Source organism: Muscardinus avellanarius, assembly GCF_963383645.1.
Source record: "Muscardinus avellanarius genome assembly, chromosome: 17".
NCBI lineage: Eukaryota > Metazoa > Chordata > Mammalia > Rodentia > Gliridae > Muscardinus > Muscardinus avellanarius.
In genome coordinates, this window is record NC_137803.1 from 63,129,628 (window position 1) to 63,150,466 (window position 20,839).

The following is a 20,839-nucleotide window of genomic DNA, read 5'->3' on the forward strand; positions in this document are numbered from 1 at the left end:
TCGCCTGGTCGCTGTGCTCCCTGTGTCTTCGCCTCCAGTCCCTTCGCCTCCTGCCCTTCCTCAGCCTAAATACATGGTCACCATTACCTTCCTTTCTTTTTGGGGTGGGGGTACTGGGGGTGGAACCTAGGGGCTTTTCTACCTCCAGGCTATAATCCCAGGCCTATTTCCTATTTTATACTTTATTTGGAAACAGGGTCTCAGTCAGTAGCCGAGGCTGGCCATGAACCTGCGCGATCCTCCTGTCTCAGCCTCCCAAGCGCGGGGATGACAAGCGTGCCCACCACGCCGGCTCTTTCCCGCCCTTTCATACGAGAGAGCCTTCGTGCTGGCGTGCTTTGAGCTTCATTAATACTTGTCGCCCTACTGACCGTGCCTGCAGGCCAGTCTCCCATCTCCACCTCTTCCCGTAGACATTGCTAGCTTAGACGTCGGCAGATGCCCGACACCCTGCCACGCCTGACTCTGCTGGCCTTTCCCCTCGACGGCTCCTGCGTGTCCCCTTCCAGGGTGCTTCCGGCATCTGGCCTGGCCAGGAGCCTGCCGCCTTCCAGCTTCCTCCCTGTTCCTGCCTCCGTCACGAGAGCCGTGCGCGCGGCCTGCTCTGCAGCCCAGACACCGCCTCTTGGAGCATGGCCGTGTCACGAGCCGGCTAGAAGTCTGAGTCCTCCTCAGCTCCAGCTTATTCTCTGCGCTGATTTCAGAGTGGCCTTTGGAAAAGGCACCTCAGTGGCATCTTTTCCTGATTCCTCTGTTAGGTCTGGCAGCCAGGGGTGATGCAGAGTAGCCCAGTTCAGTGCAGGGGTCCGAGCCGTCCGTCCCTCTCTGGCAGCGCTTGCATGCTCTCGCCCTCGCTTGCTTTGCTTTGAGCACCGTCTTCCCATCACCTCGTCAGCACTGATTGGCTTTTCCGCGTAGGCAGCCGTCCCTTCCTCCAGGGCCTCTCCCACCGCCTGCAGCTGTACCCTAAAGACAGGCCCTCTTCTCTGCTGGCCCCTGGTGGTCCTCCAAGGCTTCCTCAAGAGACGAGAGGGAGGGAACGTGGCAGATAAGCAGCTCTCACTACTTAGATGGGGGAGCACCGCACGGGCTCAAGTCAGGAATCGGAGTGTTTCTCCCTAGCGGCCAAGTCGTAACTTCCTTTTGGAAAAAGCTTCAAGGATAGTGATGAAAACTGGAGAGAAATAGAAAAACGCTTTATTTACACTTGATGAGATTTTAATATATTTTGAGAGGCAGGTAATATTTTCTGCTGTTATGTAGAGCTTTTCCTTTTTCTTTATTTATATAAACCAGAAAGCTTTAATTCTCAGCTTTTACTTTGCTAGTGGAGCAGAGCGGCAATGCAAATAATCCTCAGAATCAATGTTATTATTGATGTAAGAACAATAAAAATAGTATTAAAATTAAAACTATATGTATTGTAAAATGCCCTGTAGGAATTTCTTCCTACTAGTCTTCTTTAGTTCCTACTGTGGAAATTACCCTTGGTGTTGTGTAACCCCAGGATTCTACACGTTGCCTTCTCTAACTACAAAAATGGTCGAATATCTAGACTTACGCTTAAGTTGTTTACATATCTGGATACAGAACACAGCAGGTGGGAAAAGAAGCTTTCTAAGTAGCGTCCATCATTTATTCCGTTCTTATGGACAGTCTGTAATTTTTGCTGTTTGTCTAAATGCTGTGTGTAGTGTCTTTCATTGGCTTTTTCAGTAATCACTTTTATACTTTCATGTTGTTTTATTTTTCCCAAATGAAACAAAAAAGGCTCGGAGATCCAGACGTCCGCGGGGACGCACCGAGCAGGCCAGGGGCCACTTCCCCAGGTCCCAGTGTCGTGCCCTGTGGCGCCCCCCTGCAAGGCCCTCCCAAAGACATGGCTGCAGACGCTGTGAGCGCCCCAGTGGGCAGCTCTCCGAGCGCTCTGCCCTCTGCAGAGCCTCAGGAAGCAGCTGCAACCGAGAGCCATCCGGAGCCCAGCCCCAGCACCGCCGCATCCCCAGAGCCCGCCGTCGCAGACCAGGAACTGTACAACTCCTTCCGTTTCTGGAGGACTCCCCTTCCTGAAATAGACCTGGACACAGAGCTGGAGCAGGACTCTGGGAAGAGACCCGGCCCGGAGCAGCCAGAAGAGGCTCCTGAGGTCCCCGTGCCAGCCTCCCCAAACATCACCATGGCCACCAGGAAGGAGCTCGAGGAGATGATAGAGAACTTGGAGCCGCACGTTGATGACCCTGACGTGAGAGGTATGCAGGAGGCCGCTCACCAGGCTTGCTCTGGAACGGCTCCAGAAGCACTGGCTTCCTGAAAGGGTGATAGATGCTGGTTAATCTGATATTTAGAAAAGTCTCATTTGCGATCGGCTTCCCGGGTTTCCCTTACTACAGCGTGTACAAGTATGTTGGTTCACAGGTCACTCTGAAAACTTCCGTTACCCAGAGTTTACAGTCACTGTCATGTATGTATGGTACTGGGGATTAAGTCCAGGGCTTGCTTTCTCTGAGCTACACCGCAGCCCTCTTTATTTATTTTTTTAATTTGTTTTAGTTTGAAACAGGGTCTCAAATGGATGGAACTAGAGAACATGATGCTTAGTGAGATTAGTCAGTCACAGAAAACGAAAGATGGGATCTCGCCCCAGCGTGTGGAGACTGTTATAGGAGAGGGCCATAGGAGGCGCTGTACACCTCCTATGAAGCCGCAGATGAACAGAGGAGGCAGCCTGACCCAGGGGAGGGAGGCTCCCCAGTGCGCCTGGCGAACACTCACGAGCACATCAGTCGCCATGCCAACACGGGAAGGAGGCAGGGGAGGGAGCGGGCGGGCACCATCTTGTACTCCATGAAGATGCAGGACTACATACAGTGCACAGAGAGAGAGAGAGAGAGAGAGAGAGAGAGAGAGAGAGAGAGAGAGAGGAGAGGGAGAGGAGGGAGGGTGTCTAAAGTGCCGAGGGTCTCACTGAGTTGCTGAGGCTGGCTTCCTGTTACAGCCTCCCAAGCACTGGGATCGGTTTGTTGGCACAAGTGCCACCCAGACTCCTCCACTCTGAGCACCACCTGACGGTGTCAGCTCAGTGCTGCTTAGAGCGGAGGCGTCCGTGTGGGGGAGGCCCGAGCCCGCTGGCCGTGAGGACATTGCCCTCCCTTTCCTTCGTAGGCACCTGACAACTGCTAATTGAAATACTGAATGAGCTGCTGCTTTAAATTTTTTCAACAAATAAACCAAAACCGATTTACATAGTTCACTTTTTAAGAGACCTGTGAGTACGTACAAGTCTCAGGATATGGTGCTGTTTCTGAGGATGGCAGATTCTGTACCGTGTGAGTTGTTTCCTCACTTACACACCACAGCTGAGGAGCCGCAGCGTCAGGACCGCCGCATCACGTGACTCCTCCCAAGTCAGCTCCCACCTGCTCCACTTCCCTGCTGTCGCCCTCTGTCCATGTGACAGCGGCGCCAGCACCGGCCATGTGCTCGGCTCCGCGGTGCCGTGAGCGCAGCATGCGTCCAAGAGCAGGGCAGTGGGCGCGGGCGCGGGGCTGCAGCTTGGCTGCAGAGCCTCCAGCACTCGGTTGCAGTGACATCTGAGGATGTGCCTAGTCTGTGTTCATTTAAGGGACACCATAACTTTCCATCTTGGCAGAAGGGGTTTTGGTTTTTGGAGGGAGCGTGTTAATTTGGGTGCTATTTCTTTCCTAATCTGTCCTTGTAGGGCACTCATTTTCTTCCCACTGTCGGAAGATGGTTGTCTTTTGAAGACAGCGCTGATCTGGGACTGCACGCAAAGCAATATGCACTAAGGTTCTGCGGCCTGCAGGTGTCGCCGTGCCTCAGCAGACGGGGAGGGCTCACGGGGCGCCCAGGCATCTGCCCAGCCACCAAGGCACGCCTTCTTTTTTCTGTTGCCAAGTGGGAAACAATAGCAAGACTTAGGGTGTTTTTCTTCCCCTTTTTTTTGTTTTGGGTACTGGAGATTGGACCTGGGGGCATTCTGCCTCCAAACTACACCCCAGCCCTATTTTGCCTTTTATTTTGAAACAAGGTTGCACTACCTTGCTGTGGCTGGCGTGGAACCCGCATTAGCCTTTCGCGCACAGGGACCATAGGCATACACTAGCGCTTCGCCCACCGTGTGCCCTTCTAAGGCAGTGTTTGCTTTTAGGCACATCTTGCTAATGTGAATTTTTTCCTGTAAGCACCAATGTCCTTTTTTGTGTGTGTTTCTGGTCATAAAATTATAACTGTGTTTTTATAGACTACAATGAGATATTTCTATCAGGAAAAGAAAAATCCTTTGTCAATCTAGAACAGAATTGATCCTACCTAGTAAAACATGAAGAAGGGAGAACAGCTACCCTTCCCAAAAGACTGACCTAGTGTGTTGGAGCTTTTCCTTCTGAGTCTTGGCATGCAGGACAGCCGGGCAGATTCAGATCGGAGCAGTGGCTGAGCGGAATTGCTCGCCTCTGGCTTGATCTACACCCCTGGGTTCAAGCACTGTAGGGCACACTGTTCACCAAATGACAGGAAGATCACAGTAGCTCTGCCCGGCACCTCGTAAAGCCGTAGACGGCTGGAGCCTGTGCTCTGAGAGTCTGCGCGCTGCTGCGCTGGCTGTGGTCAGTGCTGCGGTTGCCTGCCTCTCTCCATGACCGGCCTTGATGTGCAGGGTGCAAGCCCGGTGTTACTGCGGAGCACCACCAGTTCATGGGAACAGATGCAGCAGCGCTGGAAAAAAGATAAACTAACACGTAAGGCGTGCTCTGGCCAGCAGCAGGCTGCGGAGGCGAGCTGCCAGCCCTGTCGTCCTGCAGCTGAGGGAACACACCAGTGGGAAGCCACTTGGGGCCGGGCCTGCGGAGCAGGGCCACCCTCGGGCTCACCAGCGTGCCTGCCGGCCTCACTGCTGTCCTTCCCTTTCTATTTCCTTCTGGCTTTGCAATAGAGATTTGACTTAAGCTGCATCCAAGCTGTTTATTAGTTCTTTACATCAGTTTCCCGGTTCAACAGATTTTAGTTGAGTTGAGGAAAAGAGCCCTTAGCACCGTTACCCTGGTAACAAGCACCCTCCTGTAGAAATGAGCAGCTGTGCGTGCCGCCTGCCTTTGCTTAACTGAGCGGACAATGACCTGGACCAGAACCTCCCCATGTCGCATTCCCGCGTTACTGAAACAAGAGAAATGTCCTGAGTGCTGCTGTTGTATTGATGAGTTGTCTGCAATAGTTATTATTTGTTTAAATAAATTTGAACAGCCAGGTGTTGTGACGCACGCTTGTAATCCCTGTACTTGGGAGGCTGAGACAGGAGAATCACAGGTTCACGGCCAGCCTCAGCTACTTAGTGAGGCCCTCTGCAACTTAGTGAGACCCTGCTTCAAAGTAAGAATAGGGCTGCCGGGCGTGGTGGCGCACGCTTGTAATCCCCGCGCTTGGGAGGCAGAGACAGGAGGATCGCGCAGGTTCGAAGCCAGCTGCGCGCGCTGGTTTAGGAGACCCTGTTTCCAAAATGAAAATGTAAAAAATAGGTCTGGGAGTGTAGCCCGGAGGTAGAAGGGCTTCCAGGAACCCCAGTACCACCAAAAAAAAAAAAACAAAGTAAGAATAGGGCTGAGAGTGTAGCTCAGAGGTAGAATGCCCTTGGGTTCCATCCCTGGTACCACCAAAACAAATAAATCTGAACATGAACTTGTATTGCTAGCTTGAAGTAAGTGCTGAACAATAGGTTTTGCTAAGTTTCTCACTTCTTGGGTGGGCAGAAAGAAGACTTTTTCTGAATGTGAACCCTTTATAATGATCGCTAGAAGAAGAGCCACTGTCTGGCGAGGCTCTCATTGTGGCTTGCTGCGAGGACAGTCCCTATGGTATCCCTGTGTTGGGGACAAAGTACTAATTTTTCATTTTCAGAAGGACTAAAGGAAGTGCCGTGGGATGAGACGCGATGTCTGTGCCGCGCAGCCCCGCCCCACCTGTAGCCGCCCTGTTTGTATTGGCAGGGCGCGTGGCTACTCTCCTGCTAACTAGCTTAGTAAGTAAGCCGGGGCGGTGTGCTCCGTCTCCCCAGGCGTGGCTGACTGACACCGAGACCACCTCCAGCTACTGCACGCCTTCCTCCTTCCTACTAACGCAGAATAATGACCAGTAGTGGGTAAACATTTAATCTTAGGAGAGCGTATTAGTTTTCAGGACTAACTGGTCTACCATAGTGAGCATTTTTTCAGCTTTTTGATGGCAGGGTCAAAAAGTGCCATCTAGTGCTGGCGCGTGGCGTGGGTGAGCGAGCTGGGGGCGCCTGCCCGCCCGCCCGCTCCCTGCCCGCCGTGCTCACTTGCCGCCCCTGCCTGCAGCGCAAGTGGAGGTGCTCTCGGCCGCCCTGCGCGCTTCCAGCCTGGACGCTCACGACGAGGCCAGCACGGGCCAGAGGAGCGAGCTGCGCGAGGAGCCGGGGCCCCGGGAGCTGCCGGACTGTCCACCTAGCCAGGACGACGCTGCCATCAGCGCGGCGGCCGAGGTAAGCTTCCACGTGGCCAGCCGCTTTCCCGTAGCGGATTCCGTCCGGTCCTGGTGTCTCGGCCCTGAAGTGACAGTCTCGCCACACCTCTGCATGGCCGGATCCGCGGGCGCGTGCCAGGTCGCTCGCTGCAGTGAGCCAGCTTAACGGAACAAAGCCCTTGGTCAAGAATCAATCAGCCTAGCCGGGCGTGGTGGCGCACGCTTGTCATCCCCGCGCTTGGGAGGTGGAGACAGGAGGATCGCGCAGGTTCGAAGCCAGCCGCGTGCTGGCTTAGGAGACCCTGTTTCCAAAATGAAAATGTAAAAATAGGTCTGGGAGTGTAGCCCCGAGGTAGAAGGGCTTCCAGGAACCCCAGTACCACCAAAAAAAAAAAAAAAAAGAATCAGTCTTCCCTTTCCTTTTGAAGAGGCGCTTTGTTTCTGGTCTGACCATTTCACTGCAGCGAGCAATGCCATATTCTGAGCAGAAGCTCGGGCCTTGAGGGCCAGTGGCATTGTCTGGACCGAGTGTGAGAGTGGCACTGTGCTGGCCTCACTGCGCCGGGGCTGTGCGTCAGTCCTCCCCGACTCCCCACCTCGCTGCGCCGGGGCTGTGCGTCAGTCCTCCCCTATGTCCCACCGCACCCCTTTGGGCCGCCTGGCTGGGAATCTGGACTTCCTCTTCCTTGTTATGTAAACACAGAGAAGGAATATAGCGCTCATCACTAGCAGCCGGTGGTCCAGATCCCAGGGCTCAGAGCTAGCCCACCCCGTGGGGTGCCAAGCCTTGCTGTTCTGGGGCTCTGGTGAAGTCGGCGTGGCAGAGATCCGCACACCAGCTCTGCAGTGAAGCACTGGCCATTTGGAGATTTGACTGCTACACTATGTCTGCCCTTCACCAAGGTCTTTGGTTTTTGGGGAGAGAGATGATATGTTAAAAGTAGATGTTTGTGGAATGAGACTTTAACAACTAAGAATAGACACAGTAGAAAGGAAGCGACATGTGACAGCTAGTGGCCCGCTCAGTGCTGATAAACGATTGGCCTGGGGCACTCGGGCCATTTCACAACTGCTTTCACGTGTCCTTTTCAGCCACCTTCACTTTTCTGGGATTAGTTTTCATACATTTAGCGGCTGTTCAGCAAGTTGGAATTACAGCAGGGGGAGCCGTGGCGAGGCCTTAGGGGTGCTGGCCTTTTGCCTTGTGCGCGGGTGGAGCCGGGGCCTCCACAGGCTGGGCCTGCGCTGCGCCACTGAGCCGCCCGCCCAGGGCTCCTGTGCGTGCGGACTTCTGAGACCAGGGTGTTTGTGTGTCACTGTCTCTGACGGTCTTGGGAGGTCAGTAGCGCAGGGAGGTAGCGCAGGGAGGTAGCTTGCGGGAAGACGGCTCTAAGCAGATCTCTCTCCCACAGAATGTGGAGTCGCCCCTTCACTACATCCACGACTCTGACGTGAGCACCTGCAGCAGCCTCAGCCCTGACGAGGAGAGGAGGTCGAAAGTGCAAGTGAGCCCCCCGCTCTGCCTTGTCCGGCTCTCGCTCTCTGAAGCCCCCGCTGCCCTGAGCGTGGCTTCTCCATAACGAGTGTCTTAAAAATCAGGCGAGCATGGCAGACTCGTGATGAGAAAATTTCAGTAGTAGTGTGCAAACACGCCTCTTCCTCAGACCACGTCCCGCCACGCTCTCCCAGGACTTGGTGCATATGTGCACATACACGCGTGCCCCTTTTCATCCAAGACAGATAGGATCACCCCGTGCCACCGAGGTATCCCCTCATGCCAAGCTGCCAAGAACCTACAGCTCAGTTCTGGAGGTTAAAATGGGAAAGCAGGGCTCCGAGCCGCCACACAGTGCCAGCGTCCGGTCGAGAGCTGCAGAAGTGGGAACGTGTGTGGGCCTCGTGCTGTGCACCTTGTGGTACGCTGCGGCCGGCGCTCCTGCTATGCGCTGAGAGCCCCGCCGTGCCCTCGGCGCAGCTCCCGGTGTCCAGTGCTTTGCACTGAGCGTCATGGGGTCTCTGCGGAATAGATTGGCCCTTTTTTTCCCCAGTACTGGGGTTGAACCCAGGAGCATCCTCCCTCCAAGCTACACCCCCCACCCTATTTTTTAGTCTTTTATTTCTGAAACAGGGTCTCACTGAGTCGCGAAAGGCCTCACTAAGTAGCTGAATTGCAAGGGGCCTCACTACGTAGCTGAGGCTGTCCGCGAACCGTGATCCTCCTGTCTCAGCCTCCCAAATGCTGGGATTCCAAGCATGTGCCGCCACACTTGGCATTATTTTTTATTTTGAAGCAGGGCCTCACTGAGTAGCTGAGGCTGGCTGTGAACCGCGATCCTCCTGTCACAGCCTCCCCAGTACTGGATCATAAGCATGCGCCTCCACACCTGGTTATCTCATTCTTTTAATGAATTTATTCCAGTTTAGCTTATTTTTGTGTATACAGTGTCATTTAAAAAGCAGCGGAATATGTTTCTTCCCACTCATCCGTTTCGTTTCCTCAGAATCAGCCAGTCTTGCCTTTTTTTAGATATCTCTTTCCAAAACCACATTACACTTAATTAGCAAAAGAACTAACTATATATACTTCCTTCTTCTTTTCCTCTTTTGGGGGCAAACTGCCCCTCCGGCCCTTTTACCTTTTGTTCGAAATCGGTGTCGCTGGGTTTCTGCCCGTTTCACTTAGCTCCCAAGCACTGGGGCTGCAGCTGCACGCCAGCACGCCGGCTTTCCCTCCTGTGGTACAAGCAGGTTGCATACATTTCAGCTGCTGCAGATAATTGCTTAAGTGCACGTCTAAGGAACACAGGGATTTGTTGTGTGGCTTTTGTTTTGTGGTGCTGGGGATTGAGCTCAGGGGTATTTTACCACTGAGCTATATCTCCAACCCTGTTTTATTTTTATTTTGAAACAGTCTCACTAAGTTGCTGAAGTTGGCCTTGAACCTGTGATCCTCCTGTCTCAGTCTCCCAAATACTGGGGTTAGAGGTGTGGGCCGCCGCACCCTGCTCGGTAGTTATTGTGTATTACAACAGGTGACTAGCCGGTGGGAGGCTGGGGCAGGAAGACCCCAAGGACCGTACACTTTGATAATCATGGGTGCGTCTGTCCCACTCACGTGTAGGCCGTGATCTGCTCTTGTGGTGCTGGGCCTCTTCTCATGAGGCTTTGAGTCTGGTGGCTGGTTCTGATTGGCCATCAGCGCGTCACCGCTTTGAGACCTTACCCGTTGTTCTCACCTGTGTATGCACGTATTTTTCCTTCAGCGGGTGTTTCTCGTCTCTGAAGCTTCGAGACACCTAAAACTCTGACATTAGAATCTATAGACTTACGGTACCTGCCCACCTAGTGCCTCGCCTGTCGGAAGCCCCTGTGCCCGGGGCCTCACCACCACCCTCCCCTTAGGACGTCGTGCCTCAGGCGCTCTTAGACCAGTACCTGTCCATGACCGACCCCTCGCGCGCGCAGACGGTGGACACCGAGATTGCCAAGCACTGTGCGTACAGCCTCCCCGGCGTGGCCCTGACCCTCGGCAGGCAGAACTGGCACTGCCTGCGGGAGACCTACGAGACGCTGGCCTCAGACATGCAGGTGAGTGGGCCGGGAGGGCAGCCATGGCGCGAGGACGCAGCGAGCCCACCTCGAGGCTGAGCTGGGCGCCTAGCTCGGGCACGCCGCTTCTGGGCGCACCCCCAGCACCGCCACAAAATGACCCTAAAGAGTTTGCTGGGTCCCAGAGCGCACTCGGCGTTCCAGGGGTCGTGCATGGATGAGCTTGGCCCTGGAAGGTTTTATCTCTCTGAAGTCAGAGCCCCACAGAGAGACTTCTTTGCTGTGATCTGACATACTCAAAACCATCATCACATTTGACACACTGAAGTTCTGAAGTTAGAAAATGTGTCTGTCTGGGGCCTGGTGCGACCAGTGCTGCAGACCAAAGGCCTGCCTTCACATTGCTCGACCCAAAGGCGCTTCGAACATCGTAGAACTGCAGCACTGCCCGCCGCTCCGCTCTGGTCCCGGGCCCGGGGCGCTGCAGACCAGCCGGGTTAATGGCACTCGTCTCCCAGTCCCCACGCGCCCTACGCCCTCCCCACTCTGAGGAGCGCAGGTCCGCGGGGGACCGAGGTCACTGTATGTGGAGCCCGCGTGGGCTTTGGGGACTCAACCTTTCCTTTTGCTGAGTCCGGGTTCTTCGTACCAAACTTTTGCCCCTCTTCCAAAAAGCCCCGTTTTTCCAGTGAACTCCATCCCAGGTACTAGAGAAAGTAGTCTGGGCTGGGGATGTAGCTCAGCTGGAGACACCGGTGCGGCAGCAGGAGGCCCGGCAGGGTGCTCGGCATCTCAGAGAGATGCACGTGGACAGGCTTTGCTTCTTTTGTCTCAGGACTGGGGGTTGAACTCTCTGACTCTTGAGCCGCACTCCAAGCCCTTTTACTCTTTTACTCTGAAGCGGGGTCTCAGTAAGTTGCTGAGGCCTCCTGCCTTAGCTTCCTAAGTACCAGCTGATTAGGCTAATTTATACTGAATAGGAACGCTTCTCCCTCAAACTTCATGGTGATGAAGCTTCACCGTTTTCAAGGAAACAGTGCCTCCGCATGTTAGAGGCTGAAAGTAATCTTGTGCAAACAAAATGGAAGCCTTCCTCATCTCTGCGGTCAGGCCACCAGGCCCGCCGGAGTGCATGTGCCCGTGCTCAGGCGCTCCGTGCTGGATCTGGACGCGGGGCCACAGAGGCCCAGGCCCCATAGGGTGCCGGATCCTTTTTTGGTGTCGTCTGTGTTTATTCCACAGACGTCTGGGATTCTTGTGGCGGGCGCCTCAGACAGCTGGAGTGATGGGTTTTCTTAAATTCTCACTTGACAGTAGTAGACATTTAAAACGCGGTGTCCAGGATTTCCACTGTTTCTTCTATTCTTATCTAATATTTTGAGGTGAATAACATTCAAGGAGCCAGGTCCTGCGCACTTGGTGTAGCTTGCTGACACAGTTCTTGTTTCTGCAGTGGAAAGTTCGAAGAACTTTAGCCTTCTCCATCCACGAGCTCGCTCTGATTCTCGGAGATCAGCTGACCGCGGCAGATCTGGTCCCAATTTTTAACGGATTTTTAAAGGACCTCGATGAAGTCAGGATAGGTGTCCTTAAACACCTACATGATTTTCTAAAGGTAATTTTTAAATTCTTTAACATAAAAACAATAAAATTCAGCCAGTGTGGTGACGCACACTTGTCATCCCAGCATTCAAGGCTGAGACTGGAAGATCGTGGTTCGCGGACAGCCTCAGCTACTTAGTGAGGCCCTCTGCAACTCAGTGAGACTCTGTTTCAAAATAAAGAATAAAAAATAGGGCAGAGGGTATAGTTTGGAGGTTGAATGCCCCTGGGTTCCATCCCCAGACCCACACACACAAAAAGTAAAATTCCTCTATAAACATAAAATCTTGGGTTTTTGTTCTGTTTTAGTTAACTTTAGTGATTAGTAGGGTTTCTGTATGTGCCTTTGTAAGGAAATGTACAGCCATGAGATGAGTTGAGAGCAAGATGTGACTTAAGAAGCAGTCTCCCTGGGCATGTGGCACATGCCTGGAATCCCAGTACTTGGGAGGCTGAGACAGGAGGACCACAGGTCCAAGGCCAGCCTCAGCGACTGCAGGACTCAGCAACTTAACAAGACTTTCAAAATAAAAAACAAAAGGGCTGAGGGTGTATAATACTTGTTTTGGGAGGTGGAGGCCCTGGGCTCAGTCCCCTTGGGGCCGGGAGTGGGAGGTAGACAGTCCGGGTCTGGTTATGCTGTCTGCTGCTGTCACTTGAATTTTTTTTTTCAGTATTGGGGAGGGAACCCAGGGACATTCTACCTCTAAGCTACACCCCCGACCCTATTTTTTTTATTCTTAATTTTGAAACAGGGTCTCCCTGAGTTGAGTAGCTGAGGCTGTCCACGAACCACAATTCTCCTGTCTCCGCCTCCGAAATGCTGGAATTACAAGCGTGCGCCACCACGCCTGGCTCACTTTAATTTTTTAACTTAAAAATAATTATGCTAGCATTCATTTTCAAGTGGTGTTAGGTCATGGTTACAAGCGTTTGTGCCTTTCTCTTTATCAAAATTGCTGAAGAAATGTGTTACTACTTGGATGGACTGAGATGTGGAGGCGGGTTGTCACGGCTCCGGAGTCTGTACTCCTTGGATATGGGGTCTCTGTCCTCCACAGTGAAAGGGCCTGATGTTTTACAGATTGTTTGATCCCAAAATACTACCGTTACTCTCACCTTGAAATACTGTAAGACTTACATTTTGTAAGTAATTGTAAAAAAAAAAAACCAGCTTAGCACAGTGGTGCAGCCCTACAATCCCAGGACTTGGGAGGCTGAGACAGGAAGCTTGCAGGTTTGCGGCTAGCTTCAGCAGCCTAGTGAGGCTCTCAGCAAGTCAGTGAGGCCCTCTCTGTATTAACAGCAGGGGCCGAAGGTGTAGCTCCGAAGTAGAATGCCCCACCACCACGGGCAGCTGAGCCGGCACCGGGACCTGGACCCCGACCTGGCCGACAGCTGCCATCACACTGCCCGTAAGACGGTGTTTGGAAAAAGACCAGGGCCACATACACAGACATAGCCTGTCTACTAAACCCCCTGGTTTAATCAGGATCAAGTGGTAGCAAGGGGCTCAGACACATCCAGACCCAGGGGCATGTGCAAAGCAACCTAAAACTGCCGGGAGTGTCAAAAGCAGGCGGGGAACGGTTCTAGATTTGAGGCTGGAAGAGACAGAACTCTCTTTCTTTTTTTTTTTTTTGTGCTGGAGCTTGAACCCAGAGGCTGTCTACCTCTGAGCTATACCCCCAGCCGTATTTTTAATTTTTGAAACAGGGTCTCGCTAGGTTGATAGAGTCTGCTGCTTGCTGAAGCTGGGCTGGAACCCGCGATCCTCCTGTCTCAGCCTCCGAGCACTGGGGTGACAGACATGCCACACCACGCTTGTCTTTCTTTCCGCAAACATTTCTGAGTTTGTACTCATAAGAACTATTTCCCGTCTTATACCATTTTTTCTCCTTTACTTCATATTTTTTTTTTCTGACAGTAAAAACTCTGTTTTAAATAACATTTATTTGTCCAATTCTACAAGATATATAAAATCATTTCAGAATTATTGCCAGTAATATAATTCCAGCGTCAGCTGAACCCTAGTGACGATCCGCGTGTTCTGTGCGTCGAGCACAGCGCCGTGGGTGCCGGCCCCGGGTTGGCCGGCTTCCTCCCCGTGATTGGCTCGCAGCTCATGTTTGTTCCCATTATGTCAGTGTTAGAGTTTCTCTGCTGCTGCCTGTAACCCTGCTTTGACGCACAGGTAGGGAGTTAGTTACTGGTACATTTCTTCTCTGTGCTTGTACTTAACAAGTATGTACTGAGCACCTCCCGTGTGCGCCGTAGCGCCGTGCACTGGATTGACACACCTGGTCCCTGCCCTCGGCTTCCGAGGTGACAGGATTTCCGTGAATAACGAGCGTGAGCGCCGCACGTGCCTGATGGGCTAGGGCGGGCCCTGCCAGCCCGGAGGACGCTCTGTGGTCAGTGGGATCACTCAAGGAAAATGAGTTAACACCAGTTTTTAGAGCAACTAGGTGCAGGAACCACACTTCTTCAAAACAACCCTATCACCCTGCCTATCTGTTAAGCAGCCTTGTAAAGAAGCGCCTGTGTGTTGTCTTCATAATGAGAAAGGTTTGATTCTCCTCCAGCTTCTCCATATTGACAAAAGAAGAGAGTATCTTTACCAACTCCAGGAGTTTTTGGTGACAGATAATAGCCGGAACTGGCGTTTCCGCGCGGAGCTAGCCGAGTAAGTCCTGAGGTTTCTGGATGGGTCGCGGGCGGCGTGGCCTCCTCGGAGCCTTTGCGGCTGGGCCCCAGCCCCACCTGACCTGTGCCTTTCCCTCTGCAGGCCACTCGGTGGCCTCGAGGGCCCCGGGGCGGCCAGTCCTTGCTGAGTGCTGGGGCTCTTTCGTGCATGAGTGCCCCACCCCAGCTCGCTGCAGGCTGTGCACCCTGGCAGGGCTCAGGTAAAGCCCGGGATCTCATTTGGGTCCCTCCTCGATCCTCGGGGGCCATGCGCTTGGGCTGTCTCAGAGCTCCAGGTCCTGTGACCACCTGTTTCTGCCCATGTCTGTGGTTGGTCTCGGCTGGGCTGAGAGCGTGTCCTCCTGCCCCCTTGTCCTGGGTGGAGCGTGAGTTCTGACCTTCCCAGGGCTCAGCCTCCGCCCGGAAGCATCTCCTGCTCACACCTGTCTCCCGCCTCTCTCGGGGGCCTTGTGGAAGGCAGTGTTTCCAAGGTGGCCGAGCTCCCTCAGGTCTTAACCCGCTGCCAGCCAATGAGCCAGCCCCACGTGGCCGGCAGTGCCCGATCCTAGCCGGCTGCTTCTGCCTTTTTACGTGGAGCAGGTGCCGCTTCCATCTGTACGAGACATTCTGGGCATCGGATCCGTCCGTCCTTGGAGAGGACTTGCCCTCCTTGGGAAGTAGGGTTACTTGGTGCCAGGAAAGCCCACCAGCCCTCAGGGTGGCAGGGCATCACGGGAGGGCCTGCCTTCCTCCACTGAGCACACGTTTCCTCCCTCGGCCGCTCGGTCTTGATAAGTCCACAGCTGTCTGGGGACTGTCTTGAGACCCCCCATGGTGGATGGACTTCCTCAGCACACGTCACACGTTCCTGTGGGGAAAATGTGTGCCACATTCCAGCTGCACGTGCTAAAACACGCTTTGGGCTCTCTCTGTCCTGTGTCTGTTCAGTCTGCTTTCCGTTACCATACTGAACCACCTGATGCCAGGAGTGTTTACGGGGGTGGTATTTGGCTCTTGATTCTGGTGGCTGCAGGTACAAATACGGTGCTGCTCTCTGGCTGCATTGTAGACAGCACGCGGAGAACAGAAAGGAGAACTCACCGCCAGGCCTGCGCAAGGACCCGAGCCTGGGGCGTGGCTGAGGTCCCTGGTTTATAACCATCTGCTCTCTTGGGAGCTCACCGGTCCCACGAGACCTGGCCCATTCCTGCAAGACAGCGTCAATCTATTCAACGGCAACACCCCCGCAACCTCATACCTCCCACCAGGCCACCTGTGTGTGTGTGTGTGTGTGTGTGTGTGGTACTGGGGATGGAAGCTAGTGGTATCCTACCTCCGAGCTACGCCCTCAGCCCTATTTTTTTAGTCTTTTTATTAATTTATTTTTTTTATTTATTTATTTGGTGGTACCGGGATTCCTGGAAACCCTTCTACCTCTGTCTACACTCCCAGACCTATTTTATATTTTTTTATTTGAAAACAGAGTCTCTTAAGCCAGCAAGGCTGGCTGAGAACCTGTGTGATCCTCCTGTCTCTGCCTCCCAAGTGCGGGGATTACAAGCGTGCGCCACCATGCCCGGCTAGTCTTTTTATTTTATGAAACAGAGTCTCACTGAGTTGCCAAGGGCCTTGCTAAGTAGCCTAGGCTGTCAGCGAACCGTGATCCTCCGGTCTCCGCCTCCCAAATGCTGGGATTACAAGCGTGCACCACCACACCCGGCTACCTGGCCACCTCTTAAAGGCCCTCACCTGAGTGTGGTCACACTAAAAACCACACTTGTAGCACGGGAGCCTTTGGGGACCAGAATGCCCCCCTGGGGCACGGCCCCACAGCCCTTGCGTCCTCGAGTCCTGTGGGGCAGGCGGAGGCCCGTGCGCTCCCGCAGGTCCCCAGACAGTTCTGCAGGAGAGGCCTGCACTGCAAGTCTGTGTGTCACAGCGTTCGGTCTCCGGCGCCCCACGTGGTGACAGGGTAACGCTTTGTCTTGTCTGGCTCTGAACCTCAGTTGGCTTTGTTTTTGTCATTTACCCAGGCAGCTGATTTTGCTTCTAGAATTATATAGCCCCAGAGATGTGTATGACTATTTACGTCCCATTGCTCTGAATCTGTGCGCAGACAAAGTTTCTTCTGTCCGTTGGATTTCCTACAAGTTGGTATGTTTTAAGCTTTTCAAAACATGTTTGACGAGCACACTGTCGTCCAGACCCATAACAGAGCGGTCCCTTCCCCCCAGGTCAGCGAGATGGTGAAGAAGCTGCACCTGGGCCCGCCCGCCACCTTCGGGGTGGACCTCATCAACGAGCTGGTGGAGAGCTTCGGCAGGTGCCCCCGGTGGTCTGGTCGGCAGGCCTTCGTCTCCGTCTGCCAGGTAAGAGGGCCGGGCGCGCGCTCTGAGGGCTCTTCTCCCGTGTCTCAGCCGTCTTCCTTATTGTTAGAGAACGGGACTTTACCGCCTGACCTTTACAGGACACGTGCTTCTCGGCTGGGCCTCAGCCGGCTCACCCTCCCAGTCCACCTGGCACATGTAAAGCAGTTACAAACCGCCCTGTACACGTGCCCTGTACGCGTGCCTCCAGACCACACGTGTACAGCGCCATCCACAGACACACACCACACCCCTCGCCCAGCAGCCACTGGACCCGGCACACCAGCCTGCACGCCGTCTGTCGTGTGGGGACTTAGTGTTTAAACTTAATGACACATGACAGTTATGCCTACTCCTAGGATACATGTGATGTTCAGTACTCGTAACTGGCCTTGTTCCAGTCGGTGTGAGAGTGTCCATCATTTCTAAGAACAGTGTTTTCCTACTGCGCCTTTGAAGCGCACGGTTGAGTGGCTCCGCACAGTCGCCTCCTGTGCAGCGGCTGCCCAGGACTGACCGCACATGCCGACGGCTCCTCACGCCGCTCGCCAGCCCTGCCCGCTCCTCACCGCTTTGCGGGGCTGGGTTCCCACGTGCCTGGAACACTGGCGAAGTCAGTGGCCAAACCCGCGCCTCCGAGGCCTCCCCACAGGCGCCGGCGGGCTGGGGTCCTGTGCTGAGCCGGCCGAGCCCTGAGCCCTGCCTCCTCCTCCTCCAGACTGTCATCGAAGACGACTGCCTCCCCATGGACCAGTTCGCTGTGCACCTGATGCCTCATTTGCTGACGCTGGCAAACGACAGGGTTCCCAACGTCAGAGTGCTGCTCGCAAAAACCTTGAGGCAGACTCTTCTAGAAAAAGGTAGGTGGGGCGGCGCTGAGTGGGAGAGACCAGGGCCAGGCGCTGCGCAAGGCACGTGGCTGGCTCACGCGCTTCTCCCAGGGAACGGGACACACAAGGTGGAGGCTCAAGGCTGGCGTTCTGCGGGCCAGCGGGCTTTGCCCTGGCACATCTCGCTTCTGCCATTAAGCTCAGTGGTCTGGAGATTGGTCTTCAGCTGGAGCCAGGGGAGCCAGGCCTCGCTGCGCCCGCTGGGCTCGGGCACGGGCTCGGGCACCGGCTCGGCGCGGTGAAGGCGGCAGCCGGCCGCGGTCTGCTCAGCGCCAGCTTCTGCGGCTGGTCTCCGCGGTAGCCGCGCCGCGCATGCGCTCCGAGGCAGTCGATGCAACTTGGATGAGGCGCAGAAGGAAGTTCATAGTCGGTCACCTTTGTTTGTTTTGTTTTGTTTTTCGTCACTCATGTAAATTTTTTTTCTTTATTCTTTATTCTGAAACAGGGTCTCACGAGTTGCGGAGGGCCTCACTAAGTAGCTGAGGCTGTCCTCGAACCTCGATCCTCCTGTCTCCGCCTCCCAGTGTTGGGATGACAAGTGCACACCACTGCACCCAACGTGTGGCCTAGGGATTGAACTCCGGAGCGCTCTACTTCCAAGCTCACTCTAGTCCTGTCTTATTTTCTTATTTGAAACGAGATCTCACTAGATTGCTAAGGATTCTGCTGAGTTGCTGAGACGGGTCTCCAACCTGAGATCCTCCCAAGGACTGGGTACAGGCCTGCACCACCAACCCTTCTTGACTTGGTTTTGAGAGAGTGCTGTAAGTGTGTGTGTGTTTAGAAGTACTTTCTAAGTAAATTAAAGATAAAAGGCATACTATCAATATATTTCTTAGTCTAATACTCCTACCATTAAATATCATAGATTTTCCCATCATAAAAACAATCCAGCCATGCTCAGTGACACACACCTGTAACCCCAGTACTTGGGAGGCAGAGAGAGGAGGATTGCAGGTTTGAAACCAGCCTCAGAAACTTAGACCCTGTTTCATAACAAAAAAAAAAATTTAAGGGCTCGGGGAAGGGGTGTGGCTCACAGGTAAAATGCCCATGGGTTCAATCCTCAATAACAAACAAAAAGTCACAATAAATCTCACAATTCTATTTATTCTAGAAATTTTAATTTCTCTTATAACAAAGGAATTTTGTGGAGGGGGGTCCTGGGGATGGAACCCAGAGGCATTCGAACTCCGAGCTACACCCCCAGCCCTATTTTTTATTCTTTATTTTGAAACCGGGTCTCACTGAGTTGCAGAGGGCCTCACTAAGTAGCTGAGGCTGTCCGCGAACCGCGATCCTCCTGTCTCAGCCTCCCGAATCCTGGGATTACAAGCGTGTGCCACCACGCCCGGCTTCAAAGGAATTTTTTAATTTTTGTGATTAACAGTCTTGTTTAAAATGACTTAAGAGACGGGCATGGTAATGCACGCTTGTAATTCCAGCATTTGGGAGGCTGAGACAGGAGGATCTGGGTTTGAGGACAGCCTCAGCTACTTAGTGAAGCACTTCACAACTCAGTGAGACTCTGTTTCAAAAATAAAGAATAACCGGGCGTGGTGGTGCACTCTTGTAATCCCATGCTTGGGAGGCTGAGACAGGAGGATTGCGCAGTTTCAAAGCCAGCCTCAGCAACTAGTGAGACCCTGTTTCCAAATAAAGTATAAAATAGGATTGGGAGTATAGCCCAGAGATAGAAAAGCCCCTGGGTTTCACCCCCAGTACCACAAAAAAAGAAGAAGAAGAAATGAAGGAAGGCCAGGCGTGGTGGCGCACGCTTGTAATTCCAGCTCTTGGGAGGCTGAGACAGGAGGATCACACAGGTTCGAAGCCAGCCTCAGCTATTTAGTGAGGCTCTCAGCAACTTGTTTCCATAAAGTATAAAATAGGTCCGGGACTATAGCCCGGAGGTAGGAAGCCCCTGGGTTCCATCCCCGGTACCACACACACAAAAACAAAATGCCTTAAGAAAAGCCAGGTGTGGAGGCGCACACTGTAATGCCAGATGTGGGAGGCTAAGACAGGAGATCACAAGTAGTGCAACTCTAATTGACCTAGTGATACCCTGTTTCAACATAGAAGTAAAACACAGGACTTGCGGTGTATGTTGGAAGGAGGGTGCCTGGTTTCATCCCCAGTACTACACATGCCAATCTAACAACTTAGCAAGATCTTTTTTTAAAAAATAAAAAGGGAAGCCGGGCGTAGTGGCGCACGCTTGTCATCCCCGCGCTTGGGAGGCGGAGACAGGAGGATCGCGCAGGTTCGAAGCCAGCCTTGCTGGCTTAAGAGACCCTGTTTCCAAATAAAATATAAAATAGGCCTGGGAATGTAGCCCGGATATAGAAGGCCCCTGGGTTCCATCTCCAGTACCATCATAAATAAATAAAAAAGGGAGCCGGGCGTGGTGCCACAGACTTGTATCCCAGCATCCGGGAGGCTGAGACCTGAGGATCGTGGTTCGTGGACACCCTCGGCTACTTAGTGAGGCCCTCTGCAACTCAGTGAGACCCGGTTTTAAAATAAAGAATAAAAAATAGGGCAGGGGGTGTGGCTTGGAGGTTGAATTTCCCTGGGCTCCATCCCCAGACCTGCAATCAATCAATCAATAAATAAATAAATAAATAAATAAGGCTGGGATGTAGTTCAGAGGTAGAATGGCCCTGGGTTCCACCCCCAGTACCACAAAAATAAATAATTAAATAAAAACAACTAAACTGCACGTCAGCCTGACCTTCCGTGCCACGTGGTTTGGTTTTGTTTTTCCAGAATATTTCCTAGCCTCTGCCAGCTGTCATCAAGAGGCCGTGGAGCAGACCATCATGGCCCTGCAGATGGATCAGGACAGCGATGTCAAGTACTTTGCAAGCATCCACCCGGCCAGCACCAAGATCTCAGAAGATGCCCTGAGCACAGCTTCCTCAACCTACTAGCAGCCCAAACCGCGGCGACCCCGGCGGTGCTGCCGCGGCTGGGAGGGAGGAGGACACCGTCGTCCGGCACGCTCGTCGCAGGTGTACGTTGTCTGTGCCCGAGGCCGGGTGTGGGAGACAAGAGCAAGTACGGGAAACACTACTATCTTGACTTTCCGGGAAAGTCACTTCTCAGAGGATTCTAATGTCACCAAAGCCTTAACTCCTTCCGTCTTCCTGACTGACTAAACTTGAATCGGCAGAGCATTTTCGAGCATTTTCGTTATGGAAGGGATGAGATTCGCAGAGGCCTGCGCTGCTTTCTCCTGGTGTCATCTGC

General features: G+C 53.4%; 1 protein-coding gene across 1 annotated transcript in view; it reads left to right on the top strand.

The window, feature by feature from the left end:
* Nucleotides 1-20,520, top strand: part of PPP4R1 (protein phosphatase 4 regulatory subunit 1) — a gene marked incomplete at both ends in the record, with an annotated part of 57,092 nt that extends 36,572 nt beyond the window's left edge. Inside the window, 12 exons of the mRNA XM_080714728.1 lie at nucleotides 510-588; nucleotides 919-999; nucleotides 1,866-2,249; nucleotides 6,351-6,514; nucleotides 7,908-8,000; nucleotides 9,898-10,083; nucleotides 11,498-11,659; nucleotides 14,232-14,332; nucleotides 16,365-16,485; nucleotides 16,566-16,700; nucleotides 17,416-17,557; nucleotides 20,357-20,520. Coding sequence (XP_080570854.1) covers nucleotides 510-588; nucleotides 919-999; nucleotides 1,866-2,249; nucleotides 6,351-6,514; nucleotides 7,908-8,000; nucleotides 9,898-10,083; nucleotides 11,498-11,659; nucleotides 14,232-14,332; nucleotides 16,365-16,485; nucleotides 16,566-16,700; nucleotides 17,416-17,557; nucleotides 20,357-20,520 — 1,812 coding nt within the window. The remainder of the gene's footprint in view (nucleotides 1-509; nucleotides 589-918; nucleotides 1,000-1,865; nucleotides 2,250-6,350; nucleotides 6,515-7,907; nucleotides 8,001-9,897; nucleotides 10,084-11,497; nucleotides 11,660-14,231; nucleotides 14,333-16,364; nucleotides 16,486-16,565; nucleotides 16,701-17,415; nucleotides 17,558-20,356) is intronic.
* Between the last annotated feature and the right edge of the window lie 319 nt (nucleotides 20,521-20,839).